Source organism: Microcaecilia unicolor, chromosome 9, assembly GCF_901765095.1.
Source record: "Microcaecilia unicolor chromosome 9, aMicUni1.1, whole genome shotgun sequence".
NCBI lineage: Eukaryota > Metazoa > Chordata > Amphibia > Gymnophiona > Siphonopidae > Microcaecilia > Microcaecilia unicolor.
In genome coordinates, this window is record NC_044039.1 from 12,249,415 (window position 1) to 12,271,109 (window position 21,695).

General features: G+C 42.0%; 1 protein-coding gene across 2 annotated transcripts in view; it reads left to right on the forward strand.

Moving 5' to 3' along the window:
* Positions 1–3,698: 3,698 nt before the first annotated feature.
* The window catches only part of NAV3 (neuron navigator 3), a 454,524-nt gene continuing 436,527 nt past the window's right edge, over positions 3,699–21,695 (forward strand). For both annotated transcript variants that reach the window (XM_030214020.1, XM_030214022.1), the window contains exon 1: positions 3,699–3,774. In XM_030214020.1, coding sequence (XP_030069880.1) covers positions 3,703–3,774 — 72 coding nt within the window. In that variant the 5' untranslated portion in view covers positions 3,699–3,702. The remainder of the gene's footprint in view (positions 3,775–21,695) is intronic.

The following is a 21,695-nucleotide window of genomic DNA, read 5'->3' on the forward strand; positions in this document are numbered from 1 at the left end:
TTCACCATTTCTATTCTTTGTAGATCAATGACTGCAGTACTGCTGTAATTTGGCATCCTGCTTCTTCCATTGTGCATCAGATTGTTCACACTTGAGTCAGTTTACATTCTTCAGAGAAGGTCAGTTCCTCAAGGCCTTTGGGCCCATTCCACTAGATTTCAGGCTATGTCCTGGGTGGATGCGAGAGTGGTGGCCCTGGAGAACATTTGCAGGGCAGTGACATTATAAGCTTGATGTCTGGGCTAGATGGGACAGTGTCCTTGGCAGGGCAGTTTTGGAGGTGTCTTTCTCCCGCTCTGTGGGATAAGAGCTTTGGTGCATCTCAAAAGGTCTGGACTGGTCTAGCAGGATGACAAGGAATTCAAAATTTGCTTTTATTTATCAATCTTCTTTCCTTGAATCCTGCTAGACCAGTCCAGTACCCACTTTGGAAGTGTGGCAGTTGCTCAGGGTCTTGCTCTGCCACTTGTCAGTAGTTTGTCAGATTTGCAAGGGATTGCTCACAGGCCTCCTTCCCTGTGGGCGTGGGGGTTGTCTTGGATTTTTTTTCTTCCTACTTTAAGTCTCTTGTTTTGTTTTGAGCTGCTTTGGCATTACTATACAGGAAAGTTCTGGCTGCACCCTTCCTTATGTAGATGATGTGATCAGAAATTTCATGTTCTGATCACATCAGAACTCTACGCCTGGAATAAACTTCCTGAGCCCCTACGTCTTCCCCATCTTTAGCCACCTTTAAATGTAGACTGAAAGCCCACCTCTTTAACATTGCTTTTGACTCGTAACCACTCGCCTCCACCTACCCTCCTCTCCTCCTTCCTGTACACATTAATTGATTTGATTTGCTTACTTTATTTATTTTTTGTCTATTAGATTGTAAGCTCTTTGAGCAGGGACTGTCTTTCTTCTATGTTTGTGCAGCGCTGCGTACGCCTTGTAGTGCTATAAAATGCTAAATAGTAGTAGTAGTAGTCTTTGCCTCCATTTACTGTTAAGGGGATGTGAGCAGTCCAGATCTATGGGTTTAGCAAGATTCAAGAAAAGGAAATTAACAGGTAAGAACAAATGTCACCTTTGTAAAGGATATTCTTTCAGGAATCTGAGGTAATTAAAAAGATATAGACTAGTTTGTGTTTGCCAATAAAATATAAATTCTTACAAAATGGAAGGAATGTGCAGATTTGTGTAGCAAGTGTATGGCTTCCTGAATGACCTGTAGTCTGAGTAGGTGCCACGTATGGTGACCTGAGTTACTTTTCATGCTTTGAGTCACATACAGCATTGGAACTGGTCTACATCTAGGGCCTCTTTTACTAAACTGCGCTAACGATTCCCGGTGCAATAAATGCGCCACAGCCCATTAATTTTGAATGGGCTTTGTTGGCATCGCCGCATGGGAATCACTAGCGCGGTTTGGTTGGCCCTTTAGAGATGAGAGATTGTTGAAATGTTTTTTTTTTCTCAATAAGCATGAGCAATTACAGGGAAAAAAAAAAAGTATCTGCAGTCATTGGCTAGCCAGGGATGACTTATTTTATTTTTTTTTTTTCGTATGGGCCCTGAAGTTAACATGGGTGGGCATTATGTCATATGAATGTTGACATTGCCCCATTTCTCTTCTTACTGGCCCATGCAACTGTTACTGACTGTGTAGACCTGACTCCAAATGTCCAAAAAATATTGTATTAGGTCTTCACCAAGACCTGACTCAGCTCGTGTTTTGGCCTATATGGCCTGCATCAGGAGTCCAGAAGATAATTTGTGACCAACTAATTGTATCATCAACAACCTTATTGGGAGACTGAATGGTGTCCTTGTAGGTAATATAAAATATGGTACTGGTTGGTTTCGGGAGTACAAAGGTATGAAAACTGCACCACAGTTTTGGTTTGAGCAGCACAGTTTTCACATTTTTGTATTCCCGTTATCAACCAATACTGTTTTGAACATTATCTACAAGAATTGCCATTCAGTCTCCTGATAAGGTTGATAATACAAAAGGTTGGTCACAAATTAATCTTCTGGACTCCTGATGCAGGCCATATAGGCTGAAACACGAGCCGCGTTTGGTCTTGGTGAAGATCTAATAAAATATTTTTTGGACACCCTTGACGTTATGCTTTGTTTTTTTTGGTCTTCTCCACTGTTTTGTGGTGGAGGATTGTTCTTCTGTGTGTGTGTTCTTGAGCGCTCTAGTCCACTCATGGCTACACCCTGGCTGCAACATTTATTTCTATTAAAATGTAAGGGAAAGAATGCTGCTGAGTGTGCCTGAACAATGGGATGTAGGGACCCAGGGAGAAAGAGTGTTCCTGAGCAAATCCTGTATAGTGGGGAAAAAATGTATTATGAATCACTGGATATTGGACACCCCCCCCCCCCTCTTACTGGTACTGGCGAAATAAGATGCATCAATTGATGTTATGGGAAGCGAGAGGGGCGAGAGTGACACCAAAGCGACAAGTGCGGTTTTTGACGGTGTGGGGACAATACATAAATAAGATCTCACCGAAAGCAAGAAGCCAAGTGCTTAATGGGTTACCATGGGAAAATGGAGAAGATAGGCTGAGATAAGGTTGAGCCATGCAACAAGGGGGGGGCAGGGGGGGAGAAGGGGAGAAACATAAGATTTGGCCAATAAGATTGAGACTACGGTATGATTGATGATAAAATCATCGAACCATCAGAATGCTGTGTTAAGGGAATGGGGGGGGGGGGGGGGTGGGGGGGGGGGGGAAAGGGGGGGTAGGGAGGGGGGGGAAAGAGGATTGTTGATAACTCAGTTTATGTTATTCCAATGTTGATAGCATTATTATAGGAAATGATGTACAAGTGGAGTAAGTGTTGTATTATTTTGGAGTATACTCAATAAAAATGTTTTAAACTAAAAAAAAAAAAAAAATGTAAGGGATTCTAGAGAAATGACCTTAGTAATAAATGCTTGCATCTTGAAGCATTTCATTTTTGAAAGCTATCGTATCTACCCAACTTCTTTAGTTTTTCTTAACAGGGACAAAAATAATGCATTGACTCGGACTTTCGTCCAATGCATTCATAGTTTTACAGCACTACAATGTTTTATGTGCACTTCCCTTCATCCCACCGATCCCTGAGAGGATGGAAAGCCATCAATATGGTATAGATGCATAGCTCATCAAACTTGCCATAGGTTCCAAAGTGCTATGTGCATTGGGTCTGGGGTTAGCTTTATCTGTAGAAAAAGGCACATACAGCGGGTCTTATGGTCTACTATATGATATCTTCAAAGCTTTGACATATAAGCAAGCTTGCAGTACTGTTTTTAACAAGAAAAATTGTACAAGCAGACACAGCAGATGGCGTCGGAAAACGATTTAATCTTACCGTGTATCTCTTTCTTGCTAGGATTACAGGCAAGATGTGACTCTTCTATAGAATGGAAATCCAAGGAGAAAGGAGCAGATAGCAGGGGATGAATATTTCTCGTCTGAAGAGTGTCTTTTGCAAAAGGATATGCTGATTTGGATGAACCCAAGAGTGAACTACAAAGTTTTTCATATTTTGACTGGTGTAGGTTGGATCATATCTTCCAGTCATCAAAGTTCAGAAATGAAGGGATGTGAAGGAGAACAAGATATATCCCCACTTTTATAGCTGGTGCTTGGTGGATTTGTATTTTTGTTTTGTCAAAGAGAATTCACTTTGGAAAGGCTAGGAGCGAATGTGATGGAATTATCTTCGGAAATGAACAGACATGGGAGGAATCCAGTAAGTCATAAGCTGGAAGATCAGAAAAAGGTAAGCTGACTTTCTTGGTAACTTGATTTTTTGTTTTTTTTTTTTGGTTGGGCTGAGCACATTCACAGTGTTAAGTGTAACAAAGATAGCAAAAGTAAACTGAAGACAGGAAAGGGGGGGGGGGAATATTTTGTCATCAGTTTAATTACTGATTTGGGTTTGTCTTTTATTTCTTCATTAATTTGTCTGGTAAATACGCTGGCGGTCTGCATGTTTTCACAGTTGGTTTGACTTCAGACTATGCGCAGCTGATCTGAATTATATTTTTCTTTCCAGTGACCTTAAAATCCCTTTTACTAATCCGCGCTAGCAATTCTCGCGGTGCAGCAATGCTGACAATGGGCTTCATCGGCATCGCTGCGCGGGAATCGCTAGTGTGCTTTGGTAAAACATCTTCTTTTCTAATCTGTACTGCATTCCTTAAATATATGAATATGATTCACAGTATATGGTTGTCAAACAAAACTAGACATGAATCAAAAACACATTGAAATCACCTTCACAAATCTTTTTGAGGTGCTGAGAGGAAAAGCTTCATACTTCCGTTGCTCTACTGGGTATAGTGTATTGGAGCAATACGGTAAAAAGTAATCATGAGCTAAAAAAAAAACTCTCTTATTTTACTTCAAAGTGTTATCAACAAATGGCAAATTGAGTTGCAACGTATCTGTGCTGTAAGCTATGGGCTGTTATGTTGCTGCTCTCTCCCAGGGTGAGGTCCTGACGGACCCGTTTTGCGCTGGCTTTTTCAAGAGTCCTCGCCAAAATTCCCTGGAAAGCTTTCGCGCTGCCTTTTATCAAGAGTCCTCACCAAAATTCCCGGGAACCAAAATTCCCTGGAAAGCTTTCGCGCTGGCTTTTTCAAGAGTCCTCACCAAAATTCCCTGGAAAGCTTTCCAGGGGACTTTGGTGATGACTCTTGAAAAAGCCAGCGCGAAAGCTTTCCAGGGAATTTTGGTGAGGACTCTTGAAAAAGCCAGCGCGAAACGGGTCCGTCGGGACCTCACCCTGGGAGAAAGCAGCAACGTAACAGCCCATAGCTTACAGCACAGATACGTTGCAACTCAATTTGCCATTTGTTGATAACACTTTGAAGTAAAATAAGAGAGGTTTTTTTTAGCTCATGATTATCTTTTACGTAACAGCCCACGGCGTTCTCTGCATTCCTTAAAAACATCTCCATAGCAGTACTGAAGAAATGTCAGTTAAAAAAAAAAATAGATACCTTCTACTCTAAGTTATTCAGCAATGAAGTCACTCTTCCCTTTTAAAGGTTGAACTGTCATTAGTGGGATAGGCCGTAATTATCATTGCTGGAAAGAGTTCTAGCAGTCACATTGATCCCAGAGAAAGTTCGAGTCTTGCAGGTACTGAACCTTCCAAAGAACGAACAAAGATGTTGGAGTACATGAGATTTTGAGACCTCACAGGCCTCTTTCATCTGTACTGCAGAATCTTTATTCTTGATCCTTTTAGAAGGTATCTCATCCGGCAAAGGCTCTGGTTATCATGCCGTAGTAGAGGTGGCATTCCGTCTTCTGAACCAGAGCCCCCGAAGGCTCAGCTTTTAAAGTAGCTGATAAGAGGATTGCCTGAGTTTGATATCTTGTTGTAAGGAGCATTACAATCTCCCTGCTTCTGGCAAATTTGTGAATAAAATTAGTATCAGTATTTTCTGCTTGCTCTTTGAATTCTTTGACTGAAAAAAACAAAACAAAACCGGTGTGATGATTCTTGAATATCGGATTTAGCTGTTCATCTGCTCTGAGAAATATGTCTTAAATTTAAAGAACATTTCTGACTTGAACTACTGTCTGTTTCCCTTCTTTTTTTTAATGGATATTATTGATCTTACATATACTGAAAGAATCGTACAGTACTGGATGAGTAAAAGAATGAGTAACTGAAGGCTGATTGATAGGTATTTAGGAAACAGCACTGAAAGCAGACATGTTCCATCCATGAAACAATGACTTAAGTGTAACCTCATTCTTAGCTTAGGCAGATACTGAGCATGACTAATATGCAAATCGAGCTATTTTGTATTTCTACTGCTATACCAACTGAGGAAAATGGAAGGATAAACTTGTTCCTTTTATCACAGAGCATGCACAAGACATGCAATATAATTTTGTTTGTACAGAAGTTAAGTTAAAAATACATCTGTTGGAAAGGAAATGCACATATGGACTAAAACCGTATGTTCAGCTGGATCTTGGGAGAAGGGAAGGCATGTGGAACACATTTAAAATAAAATACTCGTGCTTATTAAAGAAATGCAGCTTAAATATTTCACCATCTTGGGTGAATCTTTTTATACAGACAAGAAATCTCAATCAATAAATTATTTTCTCACTAAGGGGGGGGGGGGGGGGTGGCTTTTCACCAAGATGCAATAAGCATTAATGCATGCGTTCTGCAGCAAAATTTGCCTTACCGTGGGACGCACTCGGGCCTCCCGAGGTAATTTTGGGATCAGCATATGCTACCCATGCGCTAAAACAGAAATTTTTATTTTTTAGTGCGGGGGTGGGTCTGAGGACAAAGTGGGTGTGTTTTGTGGTAATCGGTTAGTACACGGCGATGCAGCTGTGCTAATGGATTCAGGCATGCTTAGCGTGTGAGCCCTTACCACCTGTATAATGGGTGGTGGTAGTGGCTCACACGCTAGTGAGAAAATTTGTGTGTGGCCATTAATAAGGGAAATCTGCCATTTTACCTTTGTGGTAAAAATGGCCTCGGTGTGCGGGAATGACCCGCATAGGGGTGCAACGAGGCCACTTTTTTATCACAATTTGGCAAAAGAGCCCCTAAGAAATTACCACACAGGAGTTCTGACATCTGATAAATACTCAACATGATGGGTTGACGGGTTTGTGAGTGCTTGTTGAGGTTGAGATTCTTCTCTTTGCCTGTACTCTATACTAGGAGAAGCCCAGACCTAGTGAAGGGAGCAAAGCCCCTTTACATGTATAGATAGAAGCTATTTCTTTATGTCATCACACATTTCTCTTTTTCTTAAAAAAAAAATTACATTATCTGTTTCTTGCATCAAAATAATGCAGCAGTAGTACGTATAAAATATCTTTCTTTGACAAGCAGGTGACAACTCCGGGATGGACCTTCTCTCTCCTGCAGTGGCGCTCCTTGGTCGGCTGCCACTCAGGGCGGTTCGCTGCTGTGCAACCCCCTCCCCCGGGTGCAGCACGACCCCCCCCCCCCCAGGTGAAGCATCCTCCCCCGGCACATCACCTCCAAGCCTCCCCCTCCCCAGGTGCATTCTTCTTACCTGCTGGGGTTCTGGGAGCAGCTGCGCAGCTGTCGGCTCCGCAGGTTCCCTGCTCTCTCTGCCCCGGAACAGGGAGTAACAGCAGAGGAAGCAGGGAACCAGCTGCTCCCTGTACCCCTCCTGCATCGTGCACCTGGGTCGGACTTCCCCCACCGCCCCGCCCTCAGTAGGCCATTGCTCCCCTGGTTCTTCTTTTGTTTTATATATGTTTTTCAGTATACTGTCAAATGTTTTCAATGCTTAAGTTCTTCCCCCCCCTCCCCCGGACTGTCATTGGCTGTGCCCCCTTTTGTTCAGGAAAATTTCACCTTGAAGACTTATATCTGTTCTGAAAAAATGGAAGGCGGCGTTAAAATAGTATAAAAATAGCATTTGGGGAACAAAGATTTGAGTGTTTTTTTTTTTTTTTATCCTGAAAAAAAAAAGAGCTGCTTGTACTAACAGTTATAGTATCCTATTAATCAACACTAAACTAGAAACCCTGACGTGCAGGAGCTAACGAGTTTCTTCAGCTTTGATTTTGCTTGCATGTTTAAGCTCTTTTGGATAACAAGGCACAATCAAGTTTTATATGGAAAGACAATTAAAAAGCAAAACATTAGCATGCTCCACTAGCTCAGTGCGTTAGTGTATTTTAACACACATTTGTAACAATGATAAAAACAAGGATTATATAAAGCAGCGGCCATTCAAATTACAAATTAAATACTAGATTGAATAAATGAGTCTCTAGTGCAGTGGTTCCAGACTTGTCTTGGGAAAACCCCTGTTCAGTCAGGTTTTCAGGATATCCTTAATGAATATTCTTTACATCAATATCAAACTAACTTATTTATTACAAAATATTTATTAACAAAAACTTTTCTTCATACAAATACATCAAATCTCACATATTTTATCGCCAACAAACCCACCAATTCATCCAGTCCAATCACAGTTAGTTCTCCTTATATTGTCCAAAGTCGAAAATAACCCAGTCGGTCAAACAAAGTTCATAGGATGAAAAACACAACGCTCCAAGATGTACTATCAGTGCGTGCAAATTGAAGATACCAATCCTTCCACTGTTAAATCCGATGTTAAACTTTATCCAGTATCCAACCTTCACAGCTCAATGATTATCCGTGGAGATCATCCGATGTTTTCCTGATTTCCTCATTCATCACTCACTTCAAACGGGCCCCGGTCTCAACACAGGCCGTGTTTCCTTTTTACTTCATCAGGAGACCTTACACAAACAATATCCCACATTAGTCTCGTACTTCTAGATTCAACACTCATCCTAATATTACTCAAATGTATCTCTTTTTTGAATTACCTTTACCAGCTCCATTAGAGCGTCTGGTGCACCCAGGACTACTTCCGCATCCGGTACAACAGGCTATGCAAGTCGCATAGTTTCACACCCTCTTTCCCTGCATGTAAATCTCTCTCATGAATATTTATTGTGGATGTTCTGAAAATTTGACTGTCTGGGGGTTCCCCCAGGACATGGAACCACTGCTCTAGCTTTTTACAAAATGTTATATAGTACTTTTCCAAACTAATAATCAGCTGGACTATTGCAACGGTGTCTTTACTGGATGTAAGGCCCAAATACTGAAGAAACTGCAGACTTAACACTGCGGCCAGACTTATCTTTGGCAAATCCAAATTCGATAGTGCAACACCTCTTCGGAAGAAGCTTCACTGGCTCCCCATCAGGGAAAGAATGACCTTCAGAATACATACTCTGATTCACAAGATCATACACGGAGAATCCCCTAGTTACATGAATAACCTTATCGACCTTCCTATCAGAAACAGCTCAGTGTCTTCACGTACTTACCTTAATTTGCACCTTCCCAATTGCAAAGGAATCAAATACAAAACAATCTATGCATCCAGCTTTTCCTTTCTGGGCAGCCAGCTTTGGAACGCATTACCAAGATCCATCAGAGCAATTAATGACCATTTATCTTTTAGGAAAATGTTGAAAACCCATCTCTTTAAGCTAGCTTATCCAAATGACCCGACATGAACCTACACATTTCTCTTATTATAACGATGTCTATTTATTAACCATGTCCCCCTAGATACTCCATACTATCCTAGTCTTCCCTTCCCCATTCCTTTCTTCATCATAACCATCCCCATTTCCTTATCTGTCCTCATTACTCCTTCCCGTGTTAATTAACACATACTTAAAGCATTCTATTATTATGTTACACTAGTAAAAGAGGCCCGTTTCTGAGCAAATGAAACAGGCGCTAGCAAGGTGTTTGTCGCCAACACCCCCCCCCTTGGCCAACCCCTTCGTTGTTTTGCCATTGCTCCGCCCTTGAGGGTGGGGCCCGGAGCGATTTTGGTGGCTTCACCACCACGAACCTTCGAACCTTTTTGAAGGAAGTCAGGGCTTGGCTTCACTGACGTCAGTGTCCTCAGAACGTTGAGGGTGAGTTTTATTATAGTAGATTATAGTTCTTAATATTCTTCTTAATGAATCTAATAATTGTAATTCTGTTAACTATGTAAGCTGCATTGTACCTGCTTCTGGGGGAACGTGCGGGGTACAAATGTAATAAATAAATAAATAAACAAACAAACAAACAAACAAACCACAAACAGCACAGTTGGTTCTGGTAGGTAAACAAGTATCTTTCAGTGATGGTACAAACAAGAAACCAGAATCTGTGGATCAAAACCAATGAGTAACTCTGTAGCTGCAAAAGTGTTGACATATGTTGAGGGGCATCACCTTGCAGTCTTGTAACATAGTAAATGTTGGCAGATAAAGACCAGAAGGTTCCGCCCAGCCTGCCCATTAAGGTGGTCAGAGTTGAATCTAGCACTCCGCACAGGTTTCACTTCTTCATGATTAAATGCTGGTGTACTTCATCTCCGTCTCTCCCTGCCAATTGTGGGGCATAGACCATAGAAGTCGATCCGGCACCAGCCCTACTTCCCAGCTACTGGAGTTACCATCAAAGCCTACTCCAGCCTTGATTCTGATCTTCTTTTGCCATTTACAGGACTCGGACCATAGAAGTCTTCCCGACATTGGTCTTAACTTCCCAAACTCTGAAGCTGCTGTCAAAACTTAATCCAGTTATGAGGTCATTTGGTTTAGTCGAATTCCATCCTTTTCTATATAATGTTCCTCTGTGTTTATCCCATGCATTCTTGAATTTTGGTCTTCACAACCTCATGAGAAGGCATCCACCACCCTTTCTGTGAAAGTGTTTCCTGACATTGCTCCAAAGTCTCCCACCTTGTAACTTCAACTGATGATCGTTGCCCCATCCCTAAAAAAGATTACTTAAAAGGTATTATATTTAAATGTATCCTATCCTTCCTTTTCTCAAGGGTATATATATTGAGATCTTCAAGTCTCTCTTCATACGTCTTTTGTCACGAGCCCCATATCATCTTTGTTGCCTTCCTCTGAACTGCCTCATGTCTTAAGCCCAATGTGGGCTCACTGCTCGGCAATCCGGAACTACCGCCAGCCCAACACGGGCTCGGCAGTAGGTTCACCCCCAGCGCGTGACATTTCCGGTGCTAGTGGAAATATTTGAAAAATATTTCCGTAAGGGGTTAGCGCGGGACCTGTTAGTGGCGGTAAGTGCTCCCCCTACATGGCCGTGTGGTAAGAGCAATCTTACCACAAAGCTATGTCTTTTTTTTCTTCGGCCTTTTTACCCACTGCGGTAAAAAAGGCCTCCATGTGGCAAAAATGGCCCCCTCCGCTTGCACAGGGCCCTTTCTACCGCAGCTTAGTAAAAGGGACCTGAAGGTTCTGTGCATAGGGTTAAAGGCATAGAGGGGACCCTTGTACTAATCTGCATTAGTTATGGGCTTAGTGTGTTATAACGCGGGACTTTCCTTCGTGCTAAGCCCATTTCTAATGTGGCAATGTTGTAGTCATTTTTCAGTTTTTTTGAGGTGCGCTAATGTTTGCAGTTAATGCGGAGCGCTAAGGAGTCGCTAAGTGCTCTTGCATTAATTCTGCGCTAACCAGTTAGCACATGCTAATTTTGAACGCGCTAGCTAGTTAACAGTTCCACACCGTTTTCTGCCCTTGACACTCCCCTGCAGAAAAGATTTTTAAAAATGTCTGCCTTTAGCACGCATTAATTTGCACATTAAACTCTCGCAAAATGCTTTAACGCGTTTTGTGGTAAGCTTTTTTTTTTTTTCTCTCCCGACAAGCGCAAGTTACTGCTTAAGGTGGTTTAGTAAAAGGGACCCAGAGTTCTGGAGCAATGGTGCTGGACACGACAGGCTAGATGGACCCGTGCGTACGACCATTACGAAGTGAGAGAATCCAAAGACTGCTTCGATCTTAAAACAGAATTCTCCACGGACCGGGCATCGTATTTGTACCAGTAATGAAAGGAAAACTATGTGGGACGTTTTTCATTAATTACTGCCCCTGTAAAAATTATCCACAGACTGTTCCGTCAGATTTCAGTGTGGGGAAATTATTTTTCCATCAAAAGTCATATGCATAGTAGTATTTTTTTAAAATAATAATAATAATAAAGTACCTATCTTTTTTTAGTATGAGTTGGTACATTTTTACTGACTCCGACTCATTTCTTGACACCAGGTTGATGCTGTTCAGTTCATACTAAGATGCTGCTGCTGAGGGATTTGCAGAGGGCAGATGCTTTGCTTCAGTTTGTGCTGTGAGCTTACAGACATGCAGTGGTGTCATTTTAGGATGTTGCAGAGGAATGAGGAAGGTTCTTATCTGTTCTAGGGGCCCTTTTACTAAGCCGCATAGGTGTCTACGTGCACCCAACGCGCGCCAAAATGGAGTTACTGCACGGCTACCAAGTGGCCTTTGTGGTAATTTCATTTTTGGCGTGCGGCTGAAAAATATTTTTTATTTTCTGGTGCACGTCAGCTATTTTCTGGTGCAAGTGGCATTTGGCACACGTAGGTCATTACCGCCCGGTTACCGCATGAGACTTTATCGCTAGGTCAATGGCTGGCAGTAAGGTCTCAGACGCAATATGGACACGTGGCAATTTTCATTTTGCCACATGTCCATTTTCGGCAAACATTTTTAAAAAAAGGCATTTTTTTTGCAGGTGCACTGAAAATGATTCTGTGCACGCCCAAACCACGTGTCTACACTACCGCAGGCCATTATTAAGCGCACCTTAGTAGAAGGACCCCCCAAGTCTGAAAATAAATCTGTGTTTGCTTATTATTCATTGAGGGGCATTTTTGAACGGGGACGCCCATCGCTAAGGGTGCCCATCTCCGAGGACGGCGCGGCAAAGGGGCGGGGCCAACCGTATTTTCGAACGATATGGGCGTCCATCTTTCGTTTCGAAAATGTGGTTGGCCCCGCCCAAATCTCGACCTAAATGCTCAGATCGCCGGATGTAGAGATGGGTGCCCTCGGTTTTCCCCCATAATGGAAACTGATGGCGCCTATCTCAAAAACGAACCAAACCAAGGCATTTGGTTGTGGGAGGGACCAGGATTCGTAGTGCACTGGACCCCCTCACATGTCAGGGCACCAACCGGGCACCCTAGGGGGCACTACAGTGGACTTGGCAAATTGCTCCCAGGTGCATAGCTCCTTTACCTTGGGTGCTGAGCCCCCCCAAAACCCACTCCCCACAACTATACACCACTACCATAGCCCTAAGGGGTGAAGGGGGGCACCCACATGTGGGTACAGTGGGTTTCTGGTGGGTTTCGAAAGGCTCCCATTTTCCACCACAAGTGTAACAGGTGGGGGGGGGGGGGGGATGGGCCTGGGTCCGCCTGCCTGAGACATACCCACTAAACCTGCTCCAGGGACCTGCATACTGCTGTCATGGACCGGAGTATGACATTTGAGGCTGGCAAAAAAAGTTCTTAAAGTTATTTTTTTGAGGGTGGGAAGGGGTTAGTGACCACTGGGGGAGTCAGGGGAGGTGATGCCCGATTTCCTCCGGTGGTCATCTGGGCAGTGACTTGGACCTAAATAAAAAGGGACCAAAAATGCGGACCAAATTCTCGCCAGGGACGCCCATTTGTTTCCATTATCGGCCGCAGCCGGCCATCTCTTAACCACGCCCCGGCACGCCCCTGTCCCACCTTCGCTACCCTTCCGACACACCCCCAGGAACTTCTTCCGACACCCCCCCAGGAACTTCAGCCGTCCCGGCGACGGAAAGCAGTTGGGGACGCCCAAAATTGGCTTTCGATTATGCCGATTCTGGTGCCCCTGAGAGATGGGCGCCCATCTCCCGATTTGTGTCGAAAGATGGGCGCCCTGCTCTTTCGAAAATGAGCTGGATTGTATGCTAAAATAAATATGCCTTTTAATATGCTGTGAGAAAATGCTTTCCCTAAGGACATCTTGCTTATTCTGTTGTTGTTAACAGCTGTGGGGAGGGGGAGGGAGGGAAAGTGGAATCTGGTGACTTGACCCTTACATTGAGAATCCTAAGCAGCTCAGCCTATTTTGAAGAATGAAATCCTGCACAAGGAAAAAATGAACTTGCAAATTCATTCATTCAAAATTAACCGTCCTTTTATGAGGAGAAAATCCTATTGTTTTTCACTTGCCGTTAGTTCCTAGAGTGAATACATTTACATTAAATTAGCAACCACAATGAAACTGAATAATATGAACAGAAGGAACTTGCAGTCTCTGGGAAGTTAATAGTTTTTTCACAGGCTGAGATTTACTACGAGATTTATTTCTGAAGCATTTTCTCATACTTCTGCTGACTAGGCTGTAAAATCCACACCTCTGGAAAAGGAAGTGCCTGGAAAGTCTAAAATTTCCCAATTTGCCAAGAAACGTATTTGTGAACGTTACATAATCAAGAACAGAACCTGCGCATGGGTAAATTTCAGGCCCTGTTTACTAAGCATTTCTCCTATAGGGCACAGAATAAGAGAAAACTTTTAGTAAATGCGCCCCTTGGCGGTTTCATCTGCCGTCTTGACCTGTATTCCTGCGTTACATAGAAGTTAAATATGGGAATAAAAACAAAGATCAGCCATACATCATGGCCAAAGTTTGTTGGTGTAGACTCAGAAATGTAAACGACTGAATCTTACTCCACCCTCGTCTGTTAATTGTACTGTTTAGCAGTCAAGCTCGGTCTTGCTCTCTCGCCACCAGTTCGTCACTGCGGGTGAATACTTTGCATTCACCAAGTAGGAACAGCAATGACATTCAGCTGTCTTTGCTACGAGAAGAGTACGGTTGCAAGGGAGTAGCGTGATTAACAAGACATATCCAATTAAAACCAAGGAAACGAGAAACGACAAAATATTCTTTAATAGTGGATAAGATGACACGGCACCGTCTTTCGTTGAACACCGCCTGTCTCAGGAGTCTGTGAATGGTGATCTATTGTAGATGCAGCCAGATGGAGCAAATGGACCCAGTCTAGTCTTTAAAAAGACTTATGACTGGTTGATATACAAATAGTGGCTAAGAGCCTCAACTACTACACTTAGAGTAGAATGAGTACCAGTGAGAACTGAGCGAGAGAAACTGACACGTTTGCTCCATCTGGCTGCATCTGTTATTATTATTATACATTTGTATCCCACATTTTCCCACCTGTTTGCAGGTTCAATGTGGCTTACATAATACCATGAAGGCGTTCGCCAAGTCCGGTAGGGAGACAGATACAAAGTGATGTGGTAGAATAAGGTACGTGTGTTTCAGGTACTTTGGGGGTTGAAGAGAGGAAGGTTGTATAGTGGCCAATACGATCTTTGGTTTTGCTGTGTTGCAGAGTTTAGGCATTTATGTTGGGTCAGTAGGGTAAGCCTTTTTGAACAGGTTGGTTTTTAGTGATTTCCTGAAATTTGAATGGTCGTATATTGTTTTCATGGCTTTTGGCAGTGCGTTCCATAGTTGTGTGCTTATATAGGAGAAGCTGGATGCATAAGTTGCTTTGTATCTACAATTGATCACCATTCACAGTCTCCTGAGGCAGGCAGTGTTTGTCGAAACTTGGTGCCGTGTTGAGTCTTATCCACTATTAAAGAATATTTTGCCATCTCTCGTCTCCTTGGTTTTGCTTGGAAGTGTCTTGTTGATCACGCTACTCCCTTGCATCTGTTCAACTGTGTTTATCATGATGAATCAGCCAATCTTAACCACATGGAATTTCTGCCAGCCCCTCTGGGTCAGTTACCTTCACACAGAGGTTGAAGGATTGCTTCAGTACCATTCACATTTTACCGCCATTCCATTATTTATTTATTTCCCATGTTTTCCCCCACTGTATCCTTCATAATGTGGTAGTTTTAATCAGCCCTTCTCAGATTTTAAATACATACCAGCATATTTCAATTTTCAATGGTTTATGCTCTCATTTATTTAGACCATCTCAATCAATCGTCGCTACTCCTGGACTTTCATGTTTTTAAATCAAGTATACAGGTCAGCAAAAGTCTTTTTAGATTTCACTTCTTTGGGACGAACCCACAAATTTATTTTTCCACCACGTTATTTTTCTACCATGTTTTTTTTATTAAGTTTTTCTAGACTTCTTCAGTACTTTGGGTCAAACACACATAAATTTATTTTTATTTTTCTACATGTAATTTATTAAGGTCGTATTCTATGAATATTCATCATAACGGTTCATTCTTTTTTTATATTTATATTTATCTATGGCTTCTGACATGTTTGGTATTGATGGATCATGTTTTATTCATTAAAGATCAATTCTTTTGTGTTGCATTTATGTTTTAGTCATCTTATATATGTATTTTTTTATTTAAATATGCAAAGTATTATATATACACTCACACTGGATATCATTGTTTAATCTCATATGTTCATAAGTTATTTGTTTTTGCTTTTATTTGAATTTTATTATTTATTTTTTTTATATATGTTTTATTCATTGTTTTTAATTCATAGACTCCTGATGTAGGCCTTCTGGCCGAAACACAATGTTGTGTCGAGCCATCTTGTTTTCAATAAATTTTGTTTTACTTCATCACTTCTGTGGTCCTGTCTTTGGAAATCCTGGTTCTCATTCCAACTTTCCTCTTCGTCAAACCAGAAAATGATACACAACCATAGAAAAACTACACTCCACAAACAGCATGAAAAGGAACATGTGGCAGGGCATAATCGAACCGGGCGCCCAAGTTTTCCTGAGGGCGTCCTTGCAGGACGTCCTCGCGAATGGGCGGGGAAACCTGTATTATCAAAACAAGATGGGCGTCCATCTTTCATTTCGACAATACGGTCGGGGAAGCCCAAATCTTAACATTTAGGTTGACCTTAGAGATGGTCGTCAACGGTTTTCAGCGATAATGGAAACTGAGGATGCCCATTTCAGAAACAACCAAGCCAAAAAGCCATAGAATGTTATTGAATGGACGAGGGAATAATAAAGTATTTCTAGGATGGGCGGGACAAATTGCTTGTTCTTTTGGCCGCTGTTGGTGACAGGGTGCTGGGCTCAATGGACCCTTGGTCTGTCCCAGCATGGCAATGTTTATGTGCTTATGTACTTAAGCAGAATCTGTCTCGAATGCAGGACTTTTAGGCTGGGCATTAGCCCTACGGGATATAGGATTAACTATTAGTTAATTTCAAGGTCTTATCTTCAACTACCCTCTTAAGACAGACTTTGTACATTCAGAAAGTTATTCTTTAACCATTGATTAGTGAAATACTGAGCAATGCATGTTACATTTTAAAGCATGCTTGATCTAGTTTATGGATGTTTATTGAGGAAAACATAAAGCAGTCTGGGATGCTGATAAAAAAAAAAAAATGGTCAAGATCTGGAACCCCTGGGATGAAGTACTGAGGCGAGCCAAACATAGAGAGAGAACTGCATCATGGTTGCCAGCTTTTATATTGAAGGTGGTACTTAATGATGCTGATTAAGTAGAAACAGAAGCCACGAACATGTTGGGAGACTTATTCATACTTGTTTATTGTCAGACTTGTGTTCAGAAGAATACTAGAAACCCAGGCATTAAGGGGTCCTTTTACTAAGGTGTGCTGAAAAATGGCTTGCGGTAGTGTAGGAACGGGTTTTCGGCGCGTGCCTATCCATTTTTCAGCGCCCCTGTAAAAAAGGCCTTTTTTAAAATTTCTGCCAAAAATGAACATGCAGCAAAATGAAAATTGCCGCGCGTCCATTTTGGGTCTGCGACCTTACCGCCAGCCATTGACCTAGTGGTAAACTCTCATGCGGTAACCAGGCGGTAATGACCTAGGCGTCTCACATGCCACTTTGTGCGCGTCCGATATGCACGTCCGAAAATATTTTTCGGCCGCGAGTTAAAAAATGAAATTACCGCAAGAGCTGCGTGGTAGCCATGCGGTAACTCCATTTTGGCGCGTGTTGGGCACGTGTAGATGCTTACGCGGCTTAATGAGAGGGTCCCTAATTTCTTATCCGTTCTTTTAACTCCCTCACCACTGCAAATATTGCGATTCCCTCACGAGATGGCATCGGCGTAGGAGTGTGGAAGCCTACTCACCTACAGAAATCTTACCTTCATTTAGAAGAACACAGCAGAGAATGTCTATTCTCTTCCTGGCCTCCTTCAAACCTGTTTTGATTGCTAGCCTTCATGTGGTAATCTCTCAACACAGTTACAGACAAGGACTGAATTTTTCTCCACGACCTTGGGCAATAATAATGCGCAGTAAACATTAATCTCTTTTTGTCCTTGACAACCACAGTGACATTTACACCAAATCTTCACTTACCCATGAAATTGCTGCTCCGCCAAACTGCATTTTGTCTTGATTCCGTAACTGTTCCTAGCAAGTTTTCTTCTTTGAGTGGAGGCATCCGTCTTTATGATGGATACTTTATAAATACATTTCAGGAGCATTCAGTCGTCTTGTAGCCCAGGATTACTTCAATGAAGACAGTTGTGACATGTAAAATGTTTAAGGCTTGACAGTCTGAGTTAGAGCAGAGCTCCGAAAGAAACTTTCTTCATAGGCAGTTGGATAGGAGATCCAAAATGGTTCTGTTTTCCATCAAAACATGTTTCTCGCAAAAGTTGTCATGGTGAGTTGTGCCTCGTGCTAATGCCATTGGTTGTACTCGGGAAGTCAGATACTAGAAAGGGGAAAGGGGATGGGATTTGATATTCCGCTTTTCTGTGGTAACAATCAATGTGGTTTACATATTATGGGGCCCTTTTACTGAGGTGCGCAGAAACATGGGCTGCAGTAACATAGGCGCATGTTTTGGGCCTACACAGATCCAGTTTTCAGCATGCCTGTAGGCCTTTTTAAAATTTTTGCCAAAAATTGACGTGCGGCAAAATAAAATTGGTGCGCGTCCATTTTGGGTACATAAGTACATAAGTAATGCCACACTGGAAAAAGACCAAGGGTCCATCGAGCCCAGCATCCTGTCCACGACAGCGGCCAATCCAGGCCAAGGGCACCTGGCAAGCTTCCCAAACATACACACATTCTATACATATTACTCCTGGAATTGTGGATTTTTCCCAAGTCTATTTAGTAGTGGTTTATGGACTTGTCCTTTAGGAAACAGTCTAACCCCTTTTTATACTCTGCTAAGCTAACCGCCTTCACCACGTTCTCCGGCAACGAATTCCAGAGTTTAATTATGCGTTGGGTGAAGAGAAATTTTCTCAGATTTGTTTTAAATTTACTACATTGGAGTTTCATCACATGCCCTCTAGTCCTAGTATTTTTGGAAAGCGTGAACAGACGCTTCACATCCACCTGTTCCACTCCACTCATTATTTTATATACCTCTATCATGTCTCCCCTCAGCCGTCTCTTCTCCAAGCTGAAAAGCCCTAACCTCCTTAGTCTTTCTTCATAGGGAAGTCGACCCATCCCCGCTATCATTTTAGTCGCCCTTCGCTGCACCTTTTCCAATTCTACTATATCTTTCTTGAGATGCGGCAACCAGAATTGAACACAATACTCAAGGTGCGGTCGCACCATGGAGTGATATAACGGCATTATGACATCCTCACACCTGTTTTCCATACCTTTCCTAATAATACCCAACATTCTATTCGCTTTCCGAGCCGCAGCAGCACACTGAGCAGAAGGTTTCAGTATATTATTGACGATGACACCCAGATCCCTTTCTTGGTCCGTAACTCCTAACGTGGAACCTTGCATGATGTAGCTATAATTTGGGTTCTTTTTTCCCAAATGTATCAGCTTGCACTTGCTCACATTAAACGTCATCTGTAATCATCTACGTGTGCAGAATGATGATTACCACCTGATTTCTTGCACGCGCAAGAAAATAAAAATTATTTTCTGGTGCGCGTAGTGGACGTACATAAAAACTGAAATTACTGCAAGGGCCACGTGGTAGCTGGGTGGTAACTCCAAATTGACGTGCACTGGGTGCACGTAGGCGCCTATGCGGCTTAGTTAAAAGGGCCCCTATATACGGTACTTATACCTAGGGCAAAGGAGGGTTAAGGAGGAGTAAGTACCTCCCTGGTATTATGCACTATGGAGTAGATTCAAGATAGAGCGCCAAACATTAGGTGTGAAAAATATGGGCGCCGAGTGTGAATTTATAATGGCAATTGTGTGCAAAATTGTCATAGTAGAAGAGAGCTTAAGTTGGAGTACACATGCCTAACTTCAGGCGAGCGCTTATGCCATGTCAAAGACTGGTGTAAATGGTTACGCCTAAAGTTGGAAGTTGCATATGTAAGACATGGTATTCTATAACTTGCCACTAAGTATATAAAGACATTTGTACACTTTAGTTTGCGGGTGTCCTCCAACAATGAACACTTTAATGAATAGGAACCTCAAATCTCCCGATAGGGATAAATACAAATGTATTAAACAGCCACTATCTATTAATATCATCGGTTCCATGAAAGGAAGAAAAGTAGAAAAACCAACCAACCGTAAAAACTCACCATGGGTGAGAAAACCGGTTGGTTTAAAAAAACCCTTTAAATATCCCCTAGTCATAGTAACATAGTAACATAGTAGATGACGGCAGAAAAAGACCTGCACGGTCCATCCAGTCTGCCCAACAAGACAACTCATGTGTGCTACTTTTGTGTATACCCTACTTTGATTTGTACCTGTCCTCTTCAGGGCACAGACCGTATAAGTCTGCCCAGTACTATCCCCGCCTCCCAACCACCAGCCCCGCCTCCCATCACCGGCTCTGCCACCCAAAAGTAACATTTACTTTTACTGAAGTAATAATTTCACCACTTTTTACTACTTTTACTCAGTTACATCATTTAATAGTACTTAGTTGTAGAATGGAACATGATGAATCCACAGCTTGCAAGATCATAGGGTTGAGGTCTGTCAATAAAGGGGGTGGGTAAATAACAGTCACTTTTTAAATAAAAAAAACTTCGATATATCCCTTCTCATGTAATACGTGATGTGCCCTTCGACAAGTGCGCCTTGTTTCGCCCCTTACTGGGCTGCTTCGGGAAGGGTGCTGGAATCACTTCACAAATCCCAAACCACGAAGGATATCTAATCTCTAACGTTAATGTGAACTCCTACAAATATACCCAGAATTGTCTTTTTTTTATTTTTATTTATTATGCTTTTATATATTTATACAAGACAACTTGCATTCAGTAACACAAAAAGAAATCATTACAATAGGTAATATCTGAACAGATATACAGAAAGAAAAATTAAACACTTCTTAGACCACAATAATGGAGGGAGGGGGAGGATGCAAATTGAGGAGAAAATAATTCAAAATACATTTTAAAGGAAATAGGCCTGTCCAGAAGTTCCATCACTATTTAAATCTTAATCTGTTGTTCCCTCATTGACAATACCATCTAGTTACCCATACGTTTTGAATTAAAAAAAAAATTGTAATTGGTTAGGGTCAAAGAAAACATATTTGTTTCCTAAATATTTAACACAGCACTTACAAGGGTAAGCAAGTAAAAATTTAGCACCCATAATCTTAACTTCTTCCCTAAAAGCCAAAAATTTCTTCCACTTATCTTGTGTTGTTTTTACCACATCTGGAAAAATCCAGATCTTTTGACCGCAAAAAAGCTTTGCTGAGTTTTTAAAGTAAAGCCTAAGTAAGGCGTTCAAGTCCTGTTCAAATATGAAGGAGACTATTAAAGTTCTTCTTGCTTCAATCTCCGACATAGCAGTTAAATCTTGAATTCCTTCAGCAGGTAGATTTTGTGCACCCAGAATTGTCTTACAGCGTTTGCTTGTCACACTACTATCTTATTTCATCGTTATCATGTTAAACAAGATCCTTATGTAATACTAAATGTATATTCTCTTATACATTTCCAACATTCATGATGTATTGTTAGCCACATTGAGCCTGCAAAGAGGTGGGAAAATGTGGGATTCAAATGCAACGAATAAATAAACATGCACAAAGATGGCGTGGACGGAATCTGAAGCGTCCATCTATTTAAACTTCCTAAAGGGCCAATCAAATCATGGGGAAACTCCCCCCCCCCCCCCTCCCGGCACAAACAGCCTGCAACTGCAAGACACACCCCTGTCCCGCCCCCTTGTAGTTACGTGCTCTAGCTTTTAGTCGCTAAGTTTATAGAGTAAGAGCCCAAGTGCAGTTAGACACGTAGCTACAAATTAGTGCCAGATTAGCACCACGTAAGGGCTATTATTGGTATTTAAGGCCAATCAGTGCCTAAT